We start from the raw sequence: 27797 nt of genomic DNA, 5'->3' as shown, positions 1-27797 counted from the left end.
TCCAGCGTGTACCCTGGACACTTCTCAGTGTTTTGGCAGCAGTCTAACACACAGTCATTGTAGTGAGTGGACTGCCTTTACGCACATATAGCACAAATAAAACAGGAGCCATTACACAGCCTGTGCAGACAGCTGTATTCATTAAAATATCTGTCAGCCTATCTGTATCCGTCAGGGGTCTGTGAGACTGACGACTGAAAAACATGGCTGAAGCACCTCCTGTGTAGACATGCTATTATATTCTCCAGGTGGCCAAACACATTGTGTCAAATGAATGATAATGTTGTGCCGTAACTGCTGGATGTTTAAATAGATTTTCCATATCACCTTAAAAGGTAATATGTCAGTGTTATGTTTCAGTTTGTGTCGGCTGCCCCTGAGTGGCCAAAAAATCAGCTAGTTAGCAGATATGATAACTTACTGCAAACTGTGCCAAATGTTTTGTGGAACACTTTATATTCCGGCAGGAGGGTTTTAGAAAATTAGATGCTGCAGCAGCTAAAATGATAGCTTCCTTCACTTTGTACTCTCAAGCTCTCAGTTTCTACAAAGGTCAGCACTGTTGAGATGATTAGCAGTTAGTCGATGGAACAAATTCTCATTGTGAGCTTTACTTAAGTTAGATTCTATGCCAGTGTGCCAGGGATGTGTGAGCCATCATTAAAACTAGTGTTTTGCTTGCTTTTCACCAAGGCATACAACAAGATAAGTTGATGCACTGTGAGCAGCACTGTTCACATACTTTACTGCCTACATTATATGTGCCTGGAGAATTAAAAAGTATATCCAACTAGGGACACATTCGGGCCAAATCATCCTTGGCTAACACCCAAATTTCTCCCTTGAGAACCTCTGATTTTGCACAAAGCCACCATAATAAAACATGGCGACAGATGAGGGTAAGATCGACAGAAGTGGAAGACGCAACAACCTCTGTTAGTTTCTCTTTAAAACCTGAAGCCACTGTTTGTTTAGTCTTCTGCTGACTTCACTTCACATTCTGATACGGACGCCTCGTATAGTGTGCTTAATTGCATTTTGGTGATATCTAGTTAATATCTGAGGATGTGCACAAGCAGTGCTGGGAAGAGGCACAGGATTCGTGGAGTAGCCATCATGGGCTCACACATGCATTGATAAAAGCAGGTATATCAGCGCTATATCAGTGACCGGTGAAACATCTGAAGGTGATTATTTAGCATCTAAGAGGTTGCCTCTGGTATTTTTGTTCTTGAGTAGCTTGAATGTACACGGAGTGCATCTCATGTTTCAGACATTAAAGCTGCCTGTCAGCTTTAAATCACTTTAAATTGGTTTTAGATATGCAGCCAGTCTGTCCTATTTGCATTTAGAACACCTTCCCTCCCTTGCTCCATATGGGGTAGAGGTCATATTGTTTGTTCAAAGACTATATAAAGCTGCAAGAGAGCAGCCACATAACAAAGGAATGCACCGCCAAGTCAGAGTTACACAGTATCAAATGTCCCGTTTTTGAATGTTCCCTTTTCTTGCCACAGGATTCGCAGCGCTAATCTAAATTTAGGATAATTACATAGATGCAGAGTTGGCTCACTGTACTTGCCGTGTATGCTGCACAGTCACAGAGACAGAGGGTGGAAATAATAGTTTTACAGAGCATGACATGTCTCCCCACTGGAAAAACTGACCATTTCAACCCATCGTGACATCTTTTTTTTTTTTTACCCTGAAGTGCAAAATCTGCCTGTTGGTCTGACATGATTTCACTTGTTTCCAGTACAGATCAACATGTTTCATTCATTATCTTGACTCATCCTCTTGATATTACAGTAATAGAGTGATCCACCACATTACAAGCAACCTGGGTTAAAAGATCTCAAATTTTTTCAGCTCTGCCAGATTTTGTCTTTCTTACAAGGACTTTTGACTCTGTTCCCGAAGAAATGACTCATTAAAGGGACAGTTCACCTCCGAATCAAAAATACATCTTTCCCCTCTTACCTGTAGTGCTATTTATCAATCTAGATTGTTTTGTCGTGAGTTTGAACTAGATGGCACTGTGGTGCTCAAAGCGCCAAAAAATACATTTGAACAAGTCAACTGAAATGTCTCTTTCCAGAACTCAGTTACCATCCACAGACCTTGTTGTAAGCACTTTCATCAAAGAACTGTTATCTTTCTAGCAAACTACACACACCAATTATTATGAAGCGTGCATCTACTGCGAGCTCACCAAGCATATTTTCCTGGCACTTTCAGCACCACAAGCTGAGTGCCATCTAGTTCCATTATATTGGAGAGAGAAGACAGACATCTCTACAGCCGATATCACCAACACTTGGCAGCTCACACCAAAACAATCTAGACTGATAGACAGCACTCCTGGTAAAAGGAAAAATATGAATTTTCGATTTTTGGGATGAACTGTCTCTTTTAAAATGAGCATTTCTTTCAGTGTGTGGTGTCTATTTTACAAGGGCAGCTGTGGTTTCTCTATAAAGTTTACACAGACAAAAAGACAGAGGAGGCTGTGTGGGGCAGCATGGTCTGGTATGTGGTATGTTTTATAGCACTGTGAGGATCTTTTCCTATACACCCCCTTGGGAATAAAACCCCAAAACACTGATTTACATGTCACCGCTAACATTTATAGATAAAGATGTGAGTAGATGGTTATTAGGTAACTCATTCTTGCTATTTAATTACAAGCAGAACTTGAGACTATCGCTTGGTCCTCGGGGCTACTGTCATTATCCCTGTACTGGAGAGGTACCCCCACCTCATACCTTCCTTGTCTGGACTTGACTTGAGGCCCTAAAAGAGTCTTAAAAATGAACACTCCAGCTTCATTGGAACAACGACAGGGCTTCTCTGGACTGAATTCAGAAATGGCATCAGTCTCCGTCCCTGTAGTCTCACAAAGACTTGTGTATGTGACATTGTCCAATTAAAACAAAACAAAGTATCCACAAAGGAACAGTGTAACCTAATCCTCACATGCTGCAGTTGCCAGCTAAAATCAGTTCAGTCTTTTAACTGCTGTCAGATCCTCAGCCATCCGGGGCCATCTTCCGACAGGTCAGGGTGGCCCTGCTGTTCCAACCTGTTCTCCTCCAGCCAGCTGCATATTCATGACACAGTGCTGCAAGAGCTGATGATTCAGTACCCTGGAGCATTTTTTTTTCTTCCATAAAGACCATCTGCTTTCAGAGCCGAAATCCTCAAGTGATTGGTTTGCAGGTTTGTCCTTTTGCTGTTGATATTGCTCAATAAGACCTCCACTCAACAGAATTCTGTTGTTTTACCAAAGTCATTGTGCTGCTGTGTGGTTCACCCCACAAATGGCAGTCAGTCGGTTTATCCCTGTGTTCCAGAGTGACATATATCTTGACAAATACTGGACGGATTGTCATGAAATTTGATACAGACAGTGATGGTCCCCAGAGGATGAATGATTTTTTTTGATCCTCTGATTCTTAGCACCATCATCAGGTCAAGTATTCAATTATCCAGTCAAATATCAGTTCAATTCACTGGAACACAATTTAGAAATTCAGAAAAGCCATTCCCTTCAGCCTCAGCGGAACCTTTTGTTTACACAGTTTACCACAACTGCAGCTGTGGCTTTTCTAAAAACCACAGTTCACGTTATCCTCCTTGTTGTGATTCCAAGTCGGTGATATCAGCAACAGTATTTCCCACTGAAAAGAACTACAGAAGTCTCACCTGACAACTGGCAAAATGGCTCCAAAGCCACCGTTGCTTGGCAGTTACATTGCAAGAAAAACTCAGTATTAACAATAATACAGTCAAGTAATAGAATTTTGAATGAGCTATTCACTCTGATTCACTGTGGTTTCTCATGTTAGCGAAACGCTACCAATACGTAACATAACAAATATCTTATTAAAGCAGTCTATATGGTGTGACTACAAGGTTAGCAGTGGGTTGATGCTAGAATGGATGGGTCAGAGGTTTTGGACAGGATGTGTTTTTATCCAACTGTGATTTGCTAGACCACAAAATGTTGTTCATACAATCATAGTGAACATCATTCAGAGAGCAGGATCACCAAATCCCTGAAAAATGACAAAGTCCACAGCTGCACATCCAGGGTTATGTGGACAATGGAGGAAAGCCAACAGAGGGCCCTCAGAGATGGGCACAAACCTCACTGAACTCCCATCCTCCCTCTGGTTTTCTGGCAGAGGAGCAGAGCACAGCTTGGGCCAGTGGGGCTTGCTTGAGCCTGCTTAGGGGCTGTGGGATAGAGACAGGCAGCTGAGAGTCAAGCCAGGGCCCCCAGAGTATGCTGGAGGGTTTTCCCAGGCTGGAGAGGCAGTCACAAGCCCTTTTTACCCAGAGATCACGCTATAGGGCTGCTACAAGGTCCTTTCTTCATGCCGCCTTTGTGTTTTTACACAGAACCAAATGATGGTGGCAGCATGCTGCTCCTAGGCATTATTTTGGACAGCACACTTACATAGCGGAATCAATAGAAACTTGATAGGGGTGACATATAACACAACAGTGTTAGCCTCTAGTGTGACATATAACATATGTGTCAGCAGCGCTTGATAAACAATAATAATGGCTTTACATGGCAATGGTAGTCATTTACCCTCTGTGTTACATGGCTGAGGGTTAGGAGCTCCCAGATCTCATTGTTTTCCCACTCTGTGGACATTTTCGGCTGCTGTTCTTGTTCTTCTTTAAGTTAGACACTAACTGCGGCAAGCTACCTTTTAATTTTCCCGCAGTGGGTTGCGCGCATAACACATTGTCACAATGTCACACCAATGCCACCCATTATCCCATCCTGACGGCTGTCCCGTTTATACAGACGATGTTTCGGCACTGTCACTACATCCATTCCCAGCACAGAGGTGAGACAACTCTGTCCCTCCTTTCCGTGATTGTACCTTTTTATACAGAACTGCAAAATGGAATAACAGCATGATATTACCACCTTGATTAGGCAGTATGGTGTTAGGGGTGGGTGGGTTAGTGGGTGTTAGGAGACCCAGAGAGATATGAGAGGTCTGTGGGGTCCGTGCTCAAGGCAGAGTTCCTTTTGCCAGTTGTCCTCCAGTATCCACACACCCCTGGACATGGAGCCTCCAACATGCTCTGGGTCTCTTCTTATTGACTGCTTCTCAAACAGGCAAGAATTTCCCACTTCAAAAAACTAATCTCTGACAATAAAAACAATCCCAAATTCCTCTTCTCCACAACTGATATGTTAACAAACAGTAATTTTAACAGATCACCTAAGACAACAACCAATGCCCTTTGTGAGGACTTTGCAGACCACTTCAGAAGTAAAATCAATGACATCAGATCCAGTCTCTTATCGCAACAGATTTTAACTGTCGACACACCTGGATCATTGCTTTTACCTGAGGAAACACTGGAGAGTTTTGCCCTGGTTGATGCGAGGACACTTGGTCGAGTTTTCTCTCAAGTAAAGCCCACAACCTGCCTTTTAGACCCAATTCCCACACCATTTTTTAAAACATTTTATGGATTCTTTGAGAAACAGCTACTGTACATGGTGAATTGCTCTCTTCAGACAGGTGTCTTCCCGGCCTCCTTCAAAACAGCGGTGGTGAAGCCCCTTCTGAAGAAGAGCAATTTAGACCCCAACATTCTTAATAATTATCGACCTGTATCCAACTTACCATTTTTAAGCAAAATTTTAGAAAAACTGGTTTTTAACCAAGTAAATGATTTTTTTTTTTTTTTTTTTAAATACAAATAACACTTTAGAGAAGTATCAGTCTGGTTTTAGGTTGAACCACAGTACCGAGACAGCCCTTTTAAAGATTTTAAACGACATCAGGTGCAATTTAGATAACCATAAACTCACAGTCTTGGTACTACTGGATCTAAACGCCACCTTCGATACAGTAGACCATCACATTTTATTAAATAGACTGAGGCACCTGGTCGGCCTCTCTGGTACTGTTTTTAACTGGTTCGTCTCTTACCTTACTGATCGACACTTCTTTGTAAGTATGGATACATGTTCCTCAGGAACCCATGAGATAAAGTTTGGGGTCCCCCAGGGGTCAATTTTAGGTCCAACTCTTTTTAATCTCTACATGCTTCCTCTGGGGAATGTCATCAGGAGGCACGGCATCAGCTTTCATAGTTATGCTGATGATACGCAACTGTACATCGCCGTGTCTCCTGATGACACAGGGCCAATTGATGCCCTTTTTAACTGCATTTTAGATATAAAGTCTTGGATGGCAGCGAATTTCCTGCAGCTCAACCAGGACAAAACAGAGGTTTTAGTCATTGGTCCTGAAGGCCAGAGAGAGAAACTTTTACCAAAACTACAGGATTTTAAACCAACACAATCTGTAAAAAATCTGGGTGTGATTTTTGACTCTGAGCTCTGTTTTATTCCACATATTAAAAACATAACAAAGGCAGGTTTCTACCACCTTAAGAATATAGTCAGAGTCCGCCCGTTTCTCTCTCAGGCCAGCACGGAGGTGCTGATGCATGCTTTTATCTCCTGTAGGTTAGATTATTGTAATGCCCTGCTCTCTGGTCTTCCCAAAAAGAGTATCTCAAATCTACAGTTATTACAGAATTCAGCTGCACGAGTGCTGACAAGGACCAGAGGGCGGAAGCACATTACACCAGTTTTAAAATTGCTGCATTGGCTCCCTATGCGCTTCAGGATCGATTTTAAGGTTCTTTTATTAGTTTTTAAATGTCTTAACGGTCTTGGGCCTTCTTATTTATCTGACCTGCTTTTACCATATCAACCCTCGCGGACCCTGAGGTCCTCCGGCACCGGCCTTTTAACCATACCACAAGTTAGGACTAAAACACACAGGGAGGCAGCATTTAATTATTATGGCCCCCGATTGTGGAACAGCCTGCCGGAGAACCTCAGAGCTGCAGAGACTGTTGATGTTTTTAAAAAGAGGCTCAAGACTCATCTTTTTAATCAGGCTTTTAACTGATCTCTTTATTTATCTATTTTAAATTCCTCTTATAACCGATTTATCCATCTATTATCTATTTTTTATTTATTTTTTATATTCTTACCCTTCTTCTTTTTACGTTGTTATCTTATTTAACCTTTATCTTTTGTTATTTTAGTTAGCCTATAGGTTTTAGTTTTGATGCATTTTATGTCTCTGTTTTAGATCATTCTTACCTAGCTACTAACTCAATTTTATGAGCTAAATAGCTTTTTGTTGGGTGGGAGGGTTGGGTTTTCTCTTTTCTTTTTGTTTTCTGTTTGGATCTTTGTTGTTTTTAACCTCTGTGAGGCACTTTGTGTTACTGTTGTATGAAAAGTGCCATATAAATAAAGTTGATTTGATTTGATTTGATTTGATTCTCCAGCCTCAGTAAAGCCTCCAGATTTTTATAAACAAAACACATATGAATACTTTCTAAAACATGACGATTTGTGATAAATGAAACTCCCTGCGATGATAGCAAAAAAAAGTTTTGTGGCTGTGGTCAAAATCAACACTTTTGCATTGCTTTGTAAAAGCATGGACAACTGATGACGTAACAACCTATCACAGCAGAGCATCCCTCCCTGTCCCTCCAGACCATCCTTTCTAGCATCAGCCTTTGCAGTGCAGGTAATCACCTTGGAATAAAGCTGAAAGACTCTCAGGTCAGAATAACAGGAAGTTTTGCTGTTCTTTCCATTCAGCTGACAGTATGTGAATGCAGCATAAACTCAGGTGGTCAACATGGTGAATATCAGCGTGTTTACATTTTACTGCAGCATGCTGACACTAGCATTTAGCACTCAAAGCAGCACTGTGCCTTAGTACTTCCTCACAGAGCTGCTAGAATTGCTGTTGACTCTCTCTTAGTCCCAATTTTACTGAGATTATGCAAAATGCTGGTTTTCGGTGAACGAAAATGGAAAGTTCCAAAAATTCATGACACATTTAAAGGACTTGACAGAGTGCAGAGCTGACTGTGGCAAGCAATCAAGTCTCCATTTAGTGATTTAAACATTGGAGAGGATCCAAAAGAGCAGACAGCATGCGACATCTGCTTATCTAACAGCTGCATATGTCAGCTTGTCTTCAGTTTTAATCATCACCCTGTTAATGCGCAGAAAGTTTTTTTTTAAATGCAGGTGTGCTGAAACATGCCACTATATACCAAAATTAGTTAACTAAAATTTCCTTTGTCTCTGAACAGGATCAGAAAGACTTACATCTGCATGCACTCTCCAAAGACTCAATACACAGACACTACACCACCCACATGCCTCTGCCTTTGCACTAACACCCTTTACACACACATTTGTGGCCTAAAAGGATCAGGCTTTCCCTTGTACAGTGTGTCTCTCAGTAAAGCTGCTCTTTGGCAGGAGAGGCCAAGGAGGGGGGAGGGGGCCCCAGTTTTCCCAGTGGGACTTAAACACAGAGCTCCGTTTATGGCTTGGACGGGAGGAACACACATTGGCCTTTCTATATTTTGCATTTCCGAAGCCCTCGGTTTTGTGCGAGTCAGGAGGAATGCTGCGGAGTTTTGGGTCTAGACAGGGTTAAACCAACAGGACTACTCCTTCCTTTGAGTAGGTCTTAGGTGGGGTTGGTGAATCTCCTCGATGAAGGAATTTGGGCTAACAGTTGAGACAGTGTTTGGTTAGAATAGCACATGGTTTGACTTCATAGCTTTATAAGTTGTATGTGTCTTTATAGCATTTTCTCACTTTTTTAGACACTATTTCATGTCTTCTTATAGGCCCACATTTTTCTCTGTTTTCCCCACAATGCCCAGTTTTCCATTCTCTGCTTCCCCTGACATCCAGCTTTAGGACATTCAGTTCAGCTTTATCAAATTAAGCAGTTAATTCTCTGATATTTTCATCTGGCTCTTTGTGGAATACCTCATAACAAAATGCGGATTGTAAATTTCCTCTCTTGCTGAGTAATGCCATTAGCAGGGGAGTGATGACACACAATGCACTCTTTCAGCCCAGTCAATGTGCCATCTCAGCTTGTTGCTGAAACACTCTCTCCGTCTGCCAGGTATTTGTCAGTTCCAAAATAATTTCAGACGTTACCTCTGCTGAAGGGTGTTTCATTTAGGAAGGATGGCTTAGGGAGTGGTCATGTTGGAAACGTGTCCCTGAATCACTGGCAGTTTCCATAAGAACGTGTTAATGTGATGAGAAAACAGGTCAGATAAATCAGTGTACTGTAGCAGAATGCTCCCATCACGTTGGTAGCTCAAGGCAGAGGACAAAACCTTTCTTTGGCAGCAGCATCTCTGTCTCTGCTCATTCCACTAATAAGGCATCATTTGGCATCATGTTCACACTGTGCATTATTAAGCCCTCGACCCACCAGCATTTCATCCAGTGAAACTGCCATTGGTATGAATTGAATCACAGTGACCCCTGAATTTGCTTGTGGGGGTGATACAAACTATGCAAGCTTTAATGTACATTGAGTTTGGTAAACTTTAACCTGCAAATTTCAGTAGGTTCAGTAGCCAGCCATCCTACCAGCACTGACCTTTGAGGGAACAGAGAACCAGAGAGTCTAAAAGAGGAAGGTATCATAGCTAATTAGCTTTGTGTCAGCATTTACTGTTATTTAATCTCTGTATGTAAAAATTGCTCCTCAGTGGTTTGTGGACAGTTATATGACAGGAGTTAATGGTACAAATGCATCTTTTTATTTAACTGTGTAAACTTAGACTATTATTCCGTTAGTGACTGAGCTAAGCCGACCTGGTTGCCAACTGACCGATTGGGGAGCTTTATTTTCCATTTCCAGTAACTTTTTATTGAATAAAATAGTATACAAGAAGCCCTGGGGGGAGGAGGAGAAGAAGAAAAAGAAAAAAAGGGGGAGAAAAAAAGAGAGAAGCCCAGGTACTTCTGTGATTAACTAGCATTAGCCCGGCTTGGTATCACGTTAGCTTGCCAGCTACTTCAGCACCCAATAGCCTTAGCCATGTTTCCACTTAACACAGTATAGTACTCTTAGAACAAGAACATAACCTGTGCAGACATGTACGTAAACCCTAGATCTGTTTTGCGTTTCCACTGCAGACAGTACTTTCAAATGTAGGCTCAGTTGTTACCAAATAGTTGTGTCACTGCTCTGTCCAGCTCTTGCTACAATTCCTCTTCATGGGCAATGCAGAGGAACGTCTGCACCTCGTTTATGGTCCAAGGAACAGGGTTGCACTACGATATTTTTACAACAAAAAAGAACAGTCTAGAGTGTTTAGTGTCTCTGTTGCGTTCGATTTAAAAATAGCCGGTTTGTGCATTGAATACTTTAAGAGCAAGACTGACAATTCTCTCTTGACCAATCAGTGGATTGCAGTGTCTCTAGCTAACCATTCTAGTATCAGATCAGTGTGCTAGGTACCTTAACTGAGGGGAGACAAAAAAAAGCTACAAAATGGAAGGCTTCTATTACCATCCATAACTTTTGAGAATGGAAATGCAAAAATAAATGTTGTAATGTGTAACAGCTTCTTGGTGGAAACAAGGCTTAGTTAGTATAGTCACTACGTCACCAGATTTCTTGAACCAAAGATGTGTGGATTCATTTTCCTGTTGGAGTTTGAGTTGCCCACAGTATATAACTCAGTCAGACATTTCATAAGATCTACTTTATTCCTCCATAGTTTGGCCATGACTACACGTTCATTACTGCACATGTCTCATCGGAGGTCTCGACTGTGAGTGTGTCGGTGGGTTTACAGCTCATAAGCTGCTTGGCACACATGACTGGCCGATCACACCACAGTGTGGAAAGCGGCAGACACACACAGACATGGTCACGCAGCTGACTCTTCCTGTAGTTTCAATATTGTGTGTCAATGCATCATTCTCTGGATGTGATTGGGCTCTTGAATGAACACCGCTAATTAGCATTAAGTCCCACGTACTTGTAAATTCAGTTGCATACAGATGACAAATGTCATCTGCATGCAAGCATCTGTGGAGCTTAAGGACAGCATACGATGCTGAAGGGATGTGGTTGATGTAAAAAGGCTGTTTGGAAGCATTAATAAAAACATACTGAAGTCAGTGAGACTTTGACACACGTTTGAATGACGACACTGCAGAATGACAGTCATAAGATCTGTGAAATGAGTAGTTGAAACAGATTTCTTGCTCCTTGACTCAGCGGCTTACAGCTTCAGGGCTCTGTTTGCAAATATTCCTCCATTTTACTATTTATGCATTGACAAAGCATGTCTCAGCAACTTCTGTGTCTTTCCTTTCTTTGCATTTTGCCTAAAGCATAAGATTTTAATGCACCAAACCAAATACTGAGGATAATAACTGGATATCATGCCAGCCATTTTGCTTGTCTGTGTAGAAGCCACATGTTAATCTTTGATTGGCATGGGCTGCACTGCCTCTGTTCAGTAATACAGAACAAAGAAAGAATTTCCTAAGAATTGTAGGCAACTGAGTTATACTGAATTTATTATAGGTGGCAGCAATAAACCTGAAGCACAGAGTCACTCAGTTTCCTGAGTAGGTGTCTTGTTTTCACTGGGTTATCTCTCACCACTTCATCAATTTGAGAAGTACTGTTTTAATTGAGATATGAAAACACAAATCAGGCAACCTTCAGTTCATTTCATTATAATATAAATTCTCTTGCTTTATTTTTGTTGAATTGTTTAAATCTCTGGACCGATATGTAGGGCTGGGTATTGATACTTGATATTTTATAAGGTATCGGCCAAAATAACCCATTACCAAGTAGTATCAAAACGTCTCCAGTCAGACATTTCCTGCAATCAATCCTTTGTGTCAAGGTTCTGATCCTGAACTGTACGAAGTTCGCGCTGGATCAGAAAACTTTCTGTTGCTGCTGTCTCCAGAAACGCTCTCCTGCCTGCAGACTGTTACTTAAGTGTCTTCCAGGTTCACATAAGCTAACACAGCAGCGGCTAATATCCAAACAAAGCTGTTAAACAGTCCCAATAAACTCTGGACTGCTGATGTTAGCCTTGCGATGTAAGCCCAGTCACTGTGTGTGCACAGCTGGCCGCAGCTACAGCAGCTACAACCTAAACAGCTGAGTGGGGTGTTTTGCCAAAGTTGGCAGTTAAGCGAACCAAAATGCCATCAAAATGTTTGAATGTATGTCTTAACTACACACCACTCCATTCAAACTAGTGGTATTGAATAAGGTAAATTGGTACTGGTATAACTTTAAAGGTACTGTTATTGGTAGTGGTATCGTATTTTTTTAAATGACACCAAGCCCTACCAACAGTAAAACTTCATGACTGGAGACAAGCTGTAGTATGTGTAAAGTGATTAATAACTGCAGGTTTTTGCATCTTGGTCACATAATTAATATGGTATTACCATCAGTCTCTGTACAATAAGCAAACAACTGAAAGAAGTTGGTGAGATAAGTCAAGCAGTCTCCATCTTTTGACTAATAATGTAAGCTAACCTGTCTTACATCTTAGCAAATAGCATGTGATAGGGGAAGAATTTGATGGAAATACCTTATTCACATTTAAATACAGTATATAGAGCAACAGTGCAGCTAAATGCGTATTAGCTTAGCATAACAACTGGAAACTTCAGATTATATGTGAATCAAACTAATGTTTAATGTGATAACTCATAAGCATTATCAGTGCTCTTAGGCATTTTGTTATTTGGACAGGGCCTGGCGAGCTGTTTCCCCGTTTCCAGTCTTTGAGCTAAGCTAAGCTAACATCTCTTGGCTGTTCCTCCATATTTAATGTACAGATGTAAATTGATCTTCTCATGTAACCCTTGGTAAAAAAGCAATTAGCATATGTCCCAAAATTGTGAATTACCTATTCCTTTTATATAAAACTAAATGCAGAAGCCATTTTTTTTTTACTCTGTTCTGTTGTTTGAAAGCAAACAAAATTTGAACATGACCGCCACAAACCTTCATCACATGGAAAGCAATTTAAAAACTTAAGGTACTGTAGAAACCAACCTTTCAGACGTCTCATGTCATATTTTGTTTCAAGCTATGGTGAATCTTACTCCAGTAGGTTAAAGTTTCCACTGCATTAGATCACAAAGCTGCAGTGCCACATTATGCCACACTATGTTCGCCCAAATGAACTTCAGGTTCAGCCAGTGAAACTATGCACTGTGACTCTGACCCTGTGACGCTGTGTAACCTAATGCTGGTGTGAAAGCTCATCCAGTAAAGCTTCTCAACGTACCCAAGCTTTATCTCAGTCCTGTGACTTCCCTCTCTGCTTCTCATTAACACACAGATTCTGACGAGAGTAACGTTTTAAATATAGAAAATTAATTGGACTCTAAATTGAAAGGGTCTGAACAGCCAAAACCTTTTTAATCTACCATTACAAGAGCACTGGAGCAGATACAACCATGGCAATAATAAACCAATAAAATTCCCAGTATTGTTCCCATGCAAAATGTTTTATTCTCTGTGTTACTACAGTTTGCTCTGTAGGGTTTCTGCTGTTTAACATCTACTGTTTCCTAGTGTTTAATTGATACTTTGTATTATTTATTATTGTAACTATTTATTATTTGTATTTATGACATTACTTTTTATTATATCTATTTTTATTTCATTTTTATCCAAAGAACTCTGTTTACAGTTTTGTGTAAAAGTCAATGTTTATTTATTTTCTCATATTCCAACTTCTCTTCTATTCTTTTACTTATTGTCTTTTTTGTGGACCACATTGTTTAGCTGAATGTAGAAGTGTTGTTATTTCATAAAGTACTATAATAGGCTATTTCATTATGTTAAGTCTGATTGTTGCCTAACTTAGGATTTCATGGCAGATGTGTTGTGTTTCCTCAGCCTCAGAGCCTGCTGGTGAAAGAAGCAGTGGGCAGAAGTCAAGAAGGAGTCCTCTACAGACGCTTTATGATGGTGACCAGGTCAGTCCTCTCTAACCACATACAGTCTGCAGTATCGCTCCTTTTAAGGCCTAGCCTGAACTCTGTCTGCACATTGAATATTTATTTGTAAGTAAGGCTTACTCATGCATTTTTTGGCAAAATATTTATATATTTTAGGATGCAAATTCAATTTCAAGCTCTGACTGATACATACAGACAAGTGTTCTTGGCAAGGGTGATGGTGAATGGAAAATGTATGATCCTGATTCTTTGTGTGTTCCTGGCACTGATGCCTGGGAGCATGGAGGGGCAATAACTTGCTGATAAGTTTACACCACTTTTCATGAGTGTTACATTATTTGGCCTATCCGCTGTATTGAATGCATGGAAAGGTGTCATTGTTTCATATCTTACCTGGTCTATACTGTTTCTGCTATTATGAGTTTGAATATAAAAATTGAATAAATTAAAGTCCAAAACATTTCCACACTGATCAACTCACAGGACTCAAGACCACATGGGAGGTTCTAGCTTTAAATCTTATAAGATCCAAACCAAAAGTTACAAAAGAACAGTTAAAAACTAATTCGATTTATAAAACTTTGTGCACGCACTTCTGCATGCAGTTTGCCTTTGAAATGTACAAAATGTGCGCACCTGGACACACCTTGAATTCTACCCAGTGCACTTGCACAGATAATCATAAATGGTCAATCCAAAACCCATATGATATACTACAGATTGTTCCATTAGGATGACGGCAGGGGTGTTACAGATTTTATCATGCCCAACTGATGATCACATGCAGTTGGGAAAGTGAATCATGCAGGGTATTCTAGGTGAATATTGTAAGGTAGTATTTTCAGAAGGATCGCCAGTTCAAGTCAAGTGTATACTGGCAACTGGGGAAGTGCATGTTCGCCTCTTGGGCACTGCTGAGGTGTGTTTATCAAGGAACTGAACCCCAAAACTGTTCCAAGGGTGCCATACTATGGCTGACCCTGCACTACCCCCTCAGATCATTCATTCATTCATTTCGGTAACTGCTTATCCTCTTGAGGGTTGCGGGGGGGAGCTGGAGCCTATCCCTGCTGACATTGGGCGAGAGGCAGGGTACACCCTGGACAGATCGCCAGACTATCACAGGGCTGACACATAGAGACAGACTACCATTCACACTCACATTCACCCCCCCGATCTGTGATTCATTTCAGCTGCCATTTGCCTTGTGTGGATTGACAAGAACATTGAATTAAATGTAATTAAATTATATAAGCTTCATGCTATGGTAACAATTATTTCTTGTTTTATCATGTTGCATCAGATTTCTGGCAGATCATAGTTCTTCAACCATGTAACTAGCTAATTGTGGAGTGTGGTAAGCTAACATTAAAGTGGCTTTAATTTAGCTTCTGGTGTTGCACAGTGTTAATCTGCTTTGGTTCAGCCTGATAAATCTTGACAAGTATATGGGTTGATGTGAAATTTTGTATAGATATTCATGGTCCTCTGAGGATGAATTCTACTGTTGTAGGTGATCCCCAGACCTAATTGTGGCATTAGAGGAAAAGTCAGAGTTTTCCCTTATTAATTGAAATATCTTAACATCTGCTACAGATGAATATATATTCTATTGACTTTGACTCTCATTGCTACTACCATTCATGGTCCCCAGAGGATGAATTTTAAAATCTGATGCATCCCCTGACTTTTAATTTAGTGCCATCATCAGGTTATCAGGTGACATTCCCATCAGTCTCAGCTGTACTTTGTGATACTTCCTTAACATGTTGTGAGCATGTTAGCATGCTGATGTGAGCAGTGTACAGCCTCACAGAGCTGAAGGCCAGGGATACTTAAGTTGATCTGCCTGGGGGCCACTTTTGCAAAATGACAGGAGGCCAGGGGCCAGTTGCAAAAGCCACACACAGTTCAGGAGTGTGTAGAAACATTTCAGTGATATGAGGACCTTTGGGGCTTAGCCTGGACCTCTGTCGGGGGGTCTGGGGGATCCTTCCCTGGCACTTTTATGATAATCAAGCCCTATATTGGTGCTTTTTTATGCATCCTAGCATCTCATTTACTTTAAAGGGAAATTTCGGTTTATTTCAACCTGTCTCCTATCGTCCTAAATTTGTTTCAAGTGACTAGTGACATAAAAATAATAGTTAGCATGTTAGCCGTTGGCCTAGATACAGCTGGGGCGCATAGTAGCGTCAGACCTGTTAAAATGTAAGTGAACGGGCATACTTTAAGTGCAAAGTTAGTCCACTAAACAAGCTTTTTTTCCCACAAAGACCGCCTCATATCGTTAGGAAAAATGTCAGAGAACATATAGAAAACGACATGTAAATGTGTTGTCTTACCTTACCGGTGTGCTGCCATGTTTGTTTACCATTTAGCTCTGCTTTCCAAAGCACGGCCAAAATATCACGAGAACAAGCAGCGATCTCATTCCGTGCCTGAAATCTATAAATCTATAAATATCAGTGGTCACTTGAAACAAATTTAGGACGATAGGAGACAGGTTGAAATAAACTGAAATTTCCCTTTTAACAGTAAAAAAAACCCCATTGTGAATCAACTTATTTTCATTGTGAATTAAAAAATGGTTGGGAGACCCTGTCATGGGCCAGATTTGGCCCGCTGGCCACTCATTGAGTATCACTGCTGTAGGCTCTTAGTCTTGTTTGTTAATTGAGTTACTCTAAAAGTCCAGCTTTGTCGCTGTTTGAATTTTACGTTTTTGCAAACCATGTTACATTTGTATGTTTCATATGTATCATATCAACGTTTTTAAAGTGATGTAGTGTATGAGCTGACTTTTTCATCTGGAGGTGGAGGGGATGGTGGTTGGCATGACACCAAGCAGCTTTTTAGGCACCAGACATGGGTGTTTTGTAGTGACCTGTGGTGGTGTTTCCAGCGGCTTTTAGGCACAAAAAGTGGTTGCTTTTTACCAAGACATTGCTGCTTTTCCAGTCAGGATAAAGCCAAAACATGATCTCTTCCTAACCATAACCAAGTGATTTTTGTGCCTAAACCTAACCATTCTTTAACCACAGCATTGTTGAAACAAGTTTCATCAAATCCACAACATAATAATGTACAAATGTAACACATCTGTGCTTTGCAGAAATGTACAATGCCAACATTTTTCTGGTGATTTGGTTGCCAGATCATTGCGTGTGGGAAATGCTCAGCCTCTGTGTTTGAACTTAAGCAGGAGTAAGCACAGATATGTAAAAAGAATAAATGCATTACTTTCAGCTATCAGCATCTGAAATGTAATCAAATTAAATCCATCTGTTTTGCGCCCACCCTTATAAACCCACCTCAGCCGAACTGCAAGCAGACTCTCTTCGGGTCAGGGTAACTCTGTGGCTGATACACAAATCACCCTGATCTTTGTGATATCTTGACTGTTGTGATATTTTTCATGTCAGGTTCAGTTGCTTTAATGTTGCTTTATCCGGCAAAAACAAAAAGTCAGCCATCTTTGTTGAATTACAGCAATGACATTTATTGAGGAGAGTTTATGGGTTTGTACGGGTGCTGTCAGCCAATTAAGACCTGAGTAATTTAAGAGCTGCATTTGATGAGAGCGAGAGAAAAATTATGATTATGGTGGGATTCTTGGCATGTATAGATTACAAACAGAGTAAGGCAGTATCATAAAACAGTAACATAAGCAGTTGCTTGTTTACTGTGGGCACATAAGGAATGGACATCACAGTAGCATACAGTGTAAGTTTGTGTAGGCTATGAAAAGATGAAAGCGTTATTTGGCTGTCTGACAAGCAGTTCTGATGGAGCATACTGGCGCCTTCACTCTTGTTTTGCTTTAATAGAGACGGTCAGTGTCATTATCCTCTGCTGTTCAACACAACAAACAACAGTAATCAAATGTCCATAAAAAAACGATGCTGACATAATAGTTTAAAGTTATTGTTGTAAGCTTTAGTATCATTACAGTGGTAATGTAGTTATAAGTTTTGTCTGTCCCATAGTAATGTCCAGTATCTGTAAGGAGTTGATGGGGTTGTTTATCCAGAAAGAAAGGGGATATTAGGGTGGGGAATACTGTGTCGACAGATGACTCAACAGTGTAAAGTGTCAGGCCATCAGGGTGAGAGAAAAACAGATTTGAATGGAGAGACAGAGGTGAAATTTTATTGGTCTAACAGCTGTTCCTGTAGCCTATAGCAGAACGCGACCATTAAAGATGTGTGACAGGAGGGGATTGTAATGAGAGGAGTATAGATGGTTGCTTATACTGCAACATTGTACTGGACGAGAATTGATACAAGCCTATCGGATCTATCAGAAATCTGATCAGCCAACCTTTATACAAACTGTTTTAACTACACAGAATAAACCTTATTTATATCGCACCCTTCAAAACACAGTTACAAAGTGCTTTGCAATAAAACTAAACACATTTTAAACACAAGGAGAATGAAACAAATTGAAATGTCAGAAAATGTCACCAACGTGAAAGATAAAATAAAAGAAGGCAAGGATTTAAATCAAGATAATAAACGAGAATTAAAGTTAATAAGATGGCAGTAAAATAGACAGCTCAAATAAAACCAGGACATGCTTTCCTATAGAAGTACATTTTTAGGAGAGACTTAAACGAAGATAGTGACTCAGACAGCCTGATCTGTCTGGTAGCCCCCGAGGTATCCTAGGGCAGGTCCCTGATTTCAAAAGCTTTGTCCCTTTTATCCTTCAGTCTGGACTCTGGAACAAACAAAAGACCTCTGCCCAAGGATCTCAAACTACGAGAAGGTTCATAAGGGATTAAAAGGTCTGAAATGTAATCTGAAGCCAGACCATGAAGAGCCCTAAAAGTAATCATTAAGATTTTAAAATCAGTCCTAATCCATATAGTGCTTCTAATGGCATTGGCTAGAATCCACCATGTTTGAACAAAAACAGCCAATCAGAGCCGCGTAGTCTCTAGCAGCTGCCAGTCATGTCAATCACTGCTCATGAACTGCAGTCAAACTGTCAAACTAGGCAGCACTGATCAGATATGAATTAAGATTCTTTCATTGTATTGCCTATTTCTCACCCCAGATGTTCTCAGTTAACACGTCAAAAACAGTTGAGTTGAAACCAAGCTCCGCCCACCGGCCGGAGCAATAGTCACTAAAATATGCTTCTGAAAACATTTCAGGTGAGAAATAGGCAATGCAGTGACAGAATCTTGATTGATTTTTGATCAGCGCTGCCTAGTTTGACAGCTTAACCGCAGTTCAGAAGCACCGATTAACATGACTGACAGCTGTGTTAAGAAACTCCTTGGCTCTGATTGTTTTTTAGATCAGACGCGGTGGATTCTTGTACATCTGTGGTTCCCAACTGGTCCAGCAACAGAGTCCAGATGTCTCTTTAGTCTTTAGTTCAAGGTCCACACAGTAAAATACATTCAGCATCACACTTGCGTTTGCGTCGTTGGGCTAGTTTGCTGCTAGTTTGCTGTGTCTGTTAAGTAGCTGTCTGTTATTCACTCACTCTACAGCAGGAAATGGCACATCAAAATAAAAGCTCTGTGCTGGAAATTCACTTGTTGTAAATGCCTTTAGACATTATGAGAAGGCAGAGGAACATGACCACCTGTGTCATGTACTTTTGTCAGGGTATAACAGTGACAGTTTTAGCAAATGTGACAGAAAGTTATTTTTGCAAAATCACATATTTCACTCAGCCAGTTAATGTTTTCATGAAGAACCAAACCTGAAATCTTTGTTAGATCAGAGTAACTGATCTAGAGTAACTCATGACTTAGTGCTGATGATGGACAGCTGTCCACCATGGAATTACACATTGGTGTCAGCAGATGTGCTTCAACAGCTCTGAAAGCTCAAGGGGAAAATCTGTGAACAGTATCTGATGTATTTAGAGCTCATAATTACAGAGCGCATACAGCCTTCATTTCCACTGGTGTCATAAGCCTCTCCACCCTGACTTTATCATCCCATATCTCTCAGTTAATCTGCATGTCTCACTTTGATAACAACAATAGAGTCACTGCATCAAAGGCTTAAAACCTCATACCACTGTGTTAAGAGCTAAATCACATACTGTATACACAGATGACTCAATATGCTTCACTTGTCCACACAAAAGGACTGTTGTGGTCAAGTTTATTACAATTTTGCTTTTTTAAATCTCTAATAAACGCCCTTGGGTGGGGCTGTAAATAGTCTCTGTATCTCTCTGAGAATCCATAGAGCGCAGTGCTGTAAGGCTGTGTAACAGCTGTTCCCAGTTAAATCTCCCTGTGAGGAGAAGGAAGGTGAACATGCCAGAAAACAAACCAGCTCCAGCAGACATCATTTACTTTTAATTGCTTGTGATATTTTCTTCTTCCTTTCCACTTAAACGCTTCCCCAATACGAGGAAGCTGCTAAGCTGTCAGGATGAAAATAGGAAGAGAACTGGATTAATGGATTAATGCAAGGTCTATTTGTGTATTTATAAGTAAACTCATAACTATGCTTTTGTGTTCCTTTGCTCAGTGATGGAAATGCAGGATAATGGCCTGCAGGCGAGCATCCTGTGCAGATGACAAAATAAATCCAGCTCCTATGGGTCATTAAAGATGTTTATATTATTAATTTAAAGGTCCAGTTTGTAGGCATTCATTGGCAGAAATGGTATATAATATTCATAACTATGTTTATATTAGCTGTTTATATCTACATACAGAGTGGGTCCTCTCCCATGGAGTCTGCCATGTTATTCCTACAGTGGCTCAGAATGGATAAATCAAACATACAGTCAGGTCCATAATTATTTGGACAATGATACAGTTGTCATCATTTTTGGCTCTGTACACCACCACAATGGGTTTTAAATGAAACAATGAATACCTGCTTAAAGTGCAGACTCTCAGCTTTCGTTTAAGGCTTTTTTCAAAAATGTAGTATGAACCGTGTAGGAATGACAACCATTTCTTCACACAGTCCCCCGACTTTAAGGGCTCATAAGTATTTGGACAAAGTAACATAATCATCAATTAAACAGTCAGTTTTAATACTTGGTTGCAAATCTTTTACAGTCAATGACTGCCTCAAGTGTTGGACACATAGGCATCATCAGATGCTGGGTTTCTTCCCTGGTGATGCTTTGCCAGCCCTTTACTGCAGCCGTCTGCACTTCCTGCTTGTGTTTTGGGTGTTTTGCCCTCAGTTTTGGCTTCAGCAAGAGAAATGCATGCTCAGTTGGATTCAGGTCAGATGATATGACTTGGCCATTGCACAACATTCCACTTCTTTGCCTTAAAAATGTCTTTGGTTGCTTTTGCAATATGCTTCAGGTCAATGTCCAACTGCACTGTGAAGTATCGTCTAATGAGTTTTGAAGCATATGGTTGAATCTGAGCAGATAATGGTGCCCCAAACACTTCAGCTTTCATCCTGCTGCTCTTCTCAGCAGTCACATCATCAATAAATACAAGAGAACCAGTTCCACTGGCAGCCATACATGGCCATGACATAACAGTACCTCCACCATGCTTCACTGATGAGGTGGTGTGCTTTGGATCATGAGCAGTTCCTTGCCTTCTTCCTTCTCTTGTCTTCCCATCATTCTGGTAGTTGATCTTTGTTTTATCTGTCCATAGTATGCTGTTCCACAACTGTACAGGCTTTTTAGATGGTTTTTGACAAACTCTAATCTGGCCTTCCATTTTTAAGGCTAACCATTGGTTTGCATCTTGTGATAAACCCTCTGTATTTATTCTAGTGAAGTCTTGTCTTGCTGACAAGAGCAGCAGGATGAAAGCTGAAGTGTTTGGGGCACCATTATCTGCTCAGATTCAACCAAATGCTTCAAAACTCATTGGACGATGCTTCACAGTGCAGATGGACATTGACCTGAAGCATATTGCAAAAGCAGCCAAAGACATTTTTAAGGCAAAGAAGTGGAATGTTGTGCAATGGCCAAGTCATATCATCTGACCTGAATCCAATTGAGCATGCGTTTCTCTTGCTGAAGCCAAAACTGAGGGCAAAACACCCAAAACACAAGCAGGAAGTGCAGACGGCTGCAGTAAAGGGCTGGCAGAGCATCACCAGGGAAGAAACCCAGCATCTGATGATGCCTATGTGTCCAACACTTGAGGCAGTCATTGACTGTAAAGGATTTGCAACCAAGTATTAAAATTGACTGTTTAATTGATGATTATGTTAGTTTGTCCAAATACTTATGAGCCCTTAAAGTCGGGGGACTGTGTGAAGAAATGGTTGTCATTCCTGCACGGTTCATACTACATTTTTGAAAAAAGCCTTAAATGAAAGCTGAGAGTCTGCACTTTAAGCAGGTATTCACTGTTTCATTTAAAACCCACTGTGGTGGTGTACAGAGGCAAAATGATGACAACTGTATCATTGTCCAAATAATTATGGACCTGACTGTAGGCGCTAGATAAAGCCATTTGCGTTTTCACATTTTCTTATCAGCCACTGTTATCTTTTGACCAGATATCAAAGGTTTTAATCAGTTATAAAAAAGTTAGATGGTATATAGCTTCTTAAAGATCCCCAGCTAATTTTGAATACAACCAAATATTTTGAAATAAATCATATTTTGTTAGACCTTCAGTCCATAGGTGATATTTACAACCCAAGCCATCTGAGTCACAGTGAGATGACCATACACATTTAGAACTTTTCAGAGAAAATAAATGATTTTTAAAACTCTCAGCACTATCCCATTTAGATTCTAATATCACACCTCAGTCATGTCTTTGATATTGAATTTAAAGCTGCATTTATTTATTTATTTATTTGCTGCTTTGGGCAGTGGATCAAGCTGTAAATACAACACTGACCATGTTATCACCTTATAACCTTATTGGTTATACTGGCAAACAACTGCCTATTTACACTTACACACGAAGCAACTTTAGTATTCATTTGAAGTCATGTTTCTGGCAGCTGATGAAATGAAGTCTAATATTTACCCTGTATTAGCTTTTTCTCCTTATAAAAATACCTGCTTCTTAAGCTGCTAAATACTTGCTGGGCAGTGTACAGTAGGGTTAATACTGCTGCTGGCTGCAGCTTAAAACAGTGTTGATGAAAGCAGTGGGAATGAACATAAACCGAACAGTTTCAGGCCCTATAACTAAAGAAAAAAAAAGAGCTGAAAGATGCTAAAATGTGTTTTAGAGGTGATGGGAATGGCAGTCTGGTAAAAATGACCTGTGGTTTTGTAAAAGAGATGGCTTTCACATCACACACAGTCTTTGGTAATGTAAGAAATACTGATCAGTGCAGCTTTTAACATTTGTGTAACAAGAGATTAGATTAAAAGTACATAAAAAGCAAAGAAGTCCTTCCTCCTCCTTCACAAACTACAAATGAAAATAGGATCACATGTGAATCTAATCCAGTAAAAGTGCCACCTTTGCTCTGCAAAACACCCTTATAATTTGAGTGCTCTTTAATCAAATTTCAAACAGCAGGATAAAACAGCTTCCCTTGTTTCTTTTTTTATGCACTGCCTTCAGAGGATCTTACATGTATTATGTTGTCTTTGCTTCGGTAAAAAGTTGGACATATGGATTTGGTTACAGTGTGAATATGGCTTGAATGTAAGTGCTGCTTTTCGTTACATTTGACACGTGTATGCATTCAACTTTCTCTCTGAATAGCACGTTTGTCCTGTGGTGCATCCTGGTGGCTATTTTAACACCCTCACAATCTGCATATTGCTCACATGACGGAATTAAAGTCGGAGGTGGAAATACAGTGTCAAACATATGGTACACAAGAGACAGTCAGTGTTGGCTCTGCACTGGTCAGTGCTGGCTCTGCAGTCTTTGGCCAGTCTGGTGTATCCTTGATGTTCCAATGTCTGCCAGTAAATACAGAGCCACACATAGTGTCAGGCACTGAGTCAAACTGAGAGACTCTGGGCTCTGACCGCTGCAGTGGTGAGCCAGGCTGAGTAAATGAAAGAAGTAAATAAGGCGTTTGAGCCATGAGCAGGCCAAGCTGAACTGGCTGACCCGTGATTTTATTAAGGCAGTATGTGGGCATCGGGGATGCACCAAGATTAAGACCTCCAGAGGGGAAGCATCTGTAAATAAACGTTGTCAGAGAACGTAGTAGGTCTTGGTCATATGCAGCTGCTCCACGTGGCCAAAGTTTATGTTATACATTCTGGTTTGTTTTTCCTTCAAGGGCTCACTTAAAAGTGACATATGAATGACATAAGCTTTTCTCCTGTCACAAATGCTGAAAGGGACAGTTCACCCTAAAATCCAAAATCTAGATTGTTTTGGTGTGAGTTGCTGAGTATTGGAGGTATCGTCCATAGAGATGATCTCTTATATAATGGAGAGACCGGTAATGATCCTTCCGCAGGTTCACTGTGGAAATCTTGTAACGACTTTATTTCTTTTAGATAGTCAAGTCTAATTGTCTTCCTATATTGGAGAGAAGGCAGACATCTCTATGGCTGATATCTCCCAACACTCACTAGTTAACATGGGTAGTACAGTTTTGTTATAATCTTATAAATAATGTCTACGACTACAAAAAGAAGACCCAAGTCCTGTAGAATGTAAATGTCACTTTAAAGTAGACTAGTGATAGCTTCAGGTTTTCTCACAGATAAATAATTCTTCCTGTTTAATTCTTCTTTTCTTTTTCCCTGCAGGTTGAATCAGCAGTACAGGCGATCCATCAGGGCCGACGGGAGGTGTTAGAAGAAGCCTGCCGCTCCTACACCCGCAAACGCAGAGTCCTCATCCCAGAGGACCTCAAGCACGTCATCGTCGATGACCAGCATGGCTTGCTATACTGCTATGTGCCCAAAGTGGCCTGCACCAACTGGAAGCGGGTGCTCATGGTTCTGACAGGTGTTGCAGGATCCCTCAGAGATCCACTGGCAATCCCCGCTAATGAGGCCCACGTCCCTGGAAACCTCCGCACTCTGTCGGAGTACTCAACCTCGCAGATTAACCAGCGCCTACGCTCCTACCTGAAGTTTGTCTTCGTACGTGAGCCCTTTGAGCGGTTGGTGTCTGCATACCGCAACAAATTCACTCGGAGCTACAATACCGCTTTTCATAAACGATACGGCACAAAGATTGTGCGACGGCACAGGCCAGACCCACAGCCGGAAGCTCTGGAGAGAGGAAACGACGTCTCCTTCGAGGAGTTTGTGTATTACCTTGTGGACCCAGCAACTCAAAGAGAAGAGCCCTTCAATGAGCATTGGGAGCGGGTGCACTCGCTGTGCCACCCCTGCCTCATCCACTATGATGTGGTGGGTAAATACGAGACGCTGGAGCAGGACTCCCGCTACGTGCTACAGCTGGCTGGGGTGGAGGACCAGGTCAGCTTCCCCGCCTCATCCAAGAGCACCAGGACTACAGGAGATATGGCGGCCCAGTTCTTCCACAACATCAGCCCCTTCTACCAGAAGAAGCTGTACAACCTCTATCGCATGGACTTCTTGCTCTTCAACTACTCAATACCAGCTTACCTCAAATTTAGATGAAGCTGGGAAATCACTCATCCACGGACTCAACTTGAACATGTGGAGCCTGGACTCTTGTTTCTCTCTGTGTAGGCCTTAAAATGGACCCTGCAATTACTGTTGAAAATGTATCCCGAGAGCACCAAAGTAAATTCATTTTTACAGACTGAAGGACTTCTGTGCACACAGAGGATACAAATAGGAGAGGACATTTAATCACAAGATGACCGTTGCTGCCTGAAGAAGGCAAACTATGTTTTACTGTAAACAGTGATCCAATGGATGTTGGTCACTGCCTTTAAAAGTGTGAAATACCATTCAGTTTTTGGTTTAATTTAATTTCAGTTGTCATCTGCTGTTTCAAAACTGTAATTTGCACGACAAATATAATCTCCAGTAGCTTCACGAAAGTATTCAAATCCTATCCAGACAGTGAATGTCTCCAAACGTATGTGCCTCTGATTGTGGGCCTTATTTGACCCGAGCAGATAATAATTTTTGTAACTGTGACTATGTTTATTTTTTTGTGCTGTAGGAAGAGATTTTTGTGCAACAAAATTGTCTTTATTTATTGTGTTATTGCTGACTCTACAATGTCAGATAAACCAAAATAGGTATATAGTTTCTCTCACAATTTTCAAATAAATGCATTTCAGCAAGAATTTGTTTACTGGTTTGAATATTGGATTGAATATTACTGTGCAGAGGCAGCAAACCTGACACTTGAAACCCCTCAGAATACAGCAGTCATGACTTACATGTCAGTCTTTTATTTCATTGACAAATCATGGCTGCAAAGATGTCATCTAGGAGTTTTTACAAATATGAGAGCAGAGTCCAGTCAAGCTTGATGTGACTGTGAAAATAGGATTATTACCATCTTTGGATGCTATTTTCAGATCAGTAAAGACAAGCATCTTTCTAAAAGTGCATATCAAACAATTGAAAATGCCCCCATACGGAGACTTGCATACTAAATCATTTGTTCACAAAAATAGCACAAAGAAATCTGTATTGTCAATATCTGGAACACAGACTAACATAGAGACAGTGAAGTACAACAGGCTATATTCAGTTGTACTGTGCTGCACAAAAAGTAAAATACCAGTAGAAATTTGGAGACACAAAACCCACATGAGAGAACTGAAGGCTTATCACGGTTTAAAGGCACAAACCTACATGAAATGAAAATGATCAAATCTAACATTCATCCAGACAGTGCAGCATCTGATTTGTGTTAATATACATTTACACTACAGTTATATGTAATTATTGCCGTAATACAATCATTTGCCATCTAACATTTAAGAGCTGACAACAGGTGTACAGATGTGTCAACAGTTTACAACAGAGTGGTCCTACAGTATTTGTAACCATTTTAGATAGGTGGTGTTGTTTCTACAGAGCCAAGCTGGGTGGAGACCAGTGCAACTATTGACCACAGTGAGCTGGCAAATATGGAGACCAAAGTGCAAAATAAGGACACACTTTCCTAACTTTGTTCTTCTGTTTTGAGCCAGTTTTTTTCCACTTTTGTTTTTGCAGCCCCTTATCTACAATGTTAGCTTTGTGCCTCAGTCCTGAGCATGAAGGGTTCTGAGAGCAGAAAAGTTGGATTAGAAAATAAATTCTGTGTGTTTGCTGTTATCTGTGTAAACACACAAGAATAATCTCCAGTACCTTTGCTCATTTCCTGTGTAATTCTCCGCTTTGCCAGATAAACAGTACCTAATTAAGTTAATAACTTGAATATTCAGCCGAGGCATTATAATCATTAATGCAGTTTTAAACAGTTTTTATTGGACCGCGTGCTACATCTTATTTTAATAGCGCACTGCAGGAACAAGTCCTAAACCCTGTAAATGAGCTACCATTTTTGCATTTCAGGTTCCCATGTCTCAAAGTCAATAGGTTTTTTGAATGGGTTTTTGGTTAGATGGCTAAAATAAGGTCTGTGGTTAATATAAGCACGAGAGATTTTCACATTTTGCTTGACGACAAAATACAGCAGTAAATACCCCACTCGTGAATTTTGAAGATTTTACGTGTCTTTAAAGAAGACAGTTGCTATCATGTGGCTTTGCGCCAGTGACGACAGTAGTATATTTAGTTTATAGCCTAACGTTAGCTTTTTACTTCTTCCAATAACATTTACACGTCAAAAATTGTAAAGTGTTCCTTTGAAAAGGCTATCTTGCTGAGCAAAACATGCAAGTATCATAAACTTTTGTTTGCCACAGAGCTTATTTTCTGCAATAATCCAAAATCCAATGGAAAAATCCCATTAGCTTTTTGAAGGAACCAGGGCAATGCTAACGTCAAAAAAAAAAAAACATAATCTCAGCAGCACACTATAAGATGCTATTCGGTGGTTAGTAGTAGTCAGTCAGCTAGCTATATACATATTACACTTACATTTTTCACAAGCTTTTGTGCTGCTTGGTGA

The 27797-nt window shown here is 40.5% G+C and overlaps 1 protein-coding gene across 1 annotated transcript in view; it reads left to right on the top strand.

The window, feature by feature from the left end:
• LOC117257419 (carbohydrate sulfotransferase 11) overlaps positions 1–26006 on the top strand; it is a 29958-nt gene extending 3952 nt beyond the window's left edge. Inside the window, exons 2-3 of the mRNA XM_033627600.2 lie at positions 13806–13885; positions 24527–26006. Coding sequence (XP_033483491.1) covers positions 13806–13885; positions 24527–25372 — 926 coding nt within the window. The 3' untranslated portion in view covers positions 25373–26006. The remainder of the gene's footprint in view (positions 1–13805; positions 13886–24526) is intronic.
• Positions 26007–27797: the final 1791 nt, after the last annotated feature.

This window comes from Epinephelus lanceolatus, chromosome 1 (genome assembly GCF_041903045.1).
Source record: "Epinephelus lanceolatus isolate andai-2023 chromosome 1, ASM4190304v1, whole genome shotgun sequence".
Taxonomy (NCBI): domain Eukaryota; kingdom Metazoa; phylum Chordata; class Actinopteri; order Perciformes; family Serranidae; genus Epinephelus; species Epinephelus lanceolatus.
This window is presented reverse-complemented; position numbering and strand designations above follow the sequence as displayed.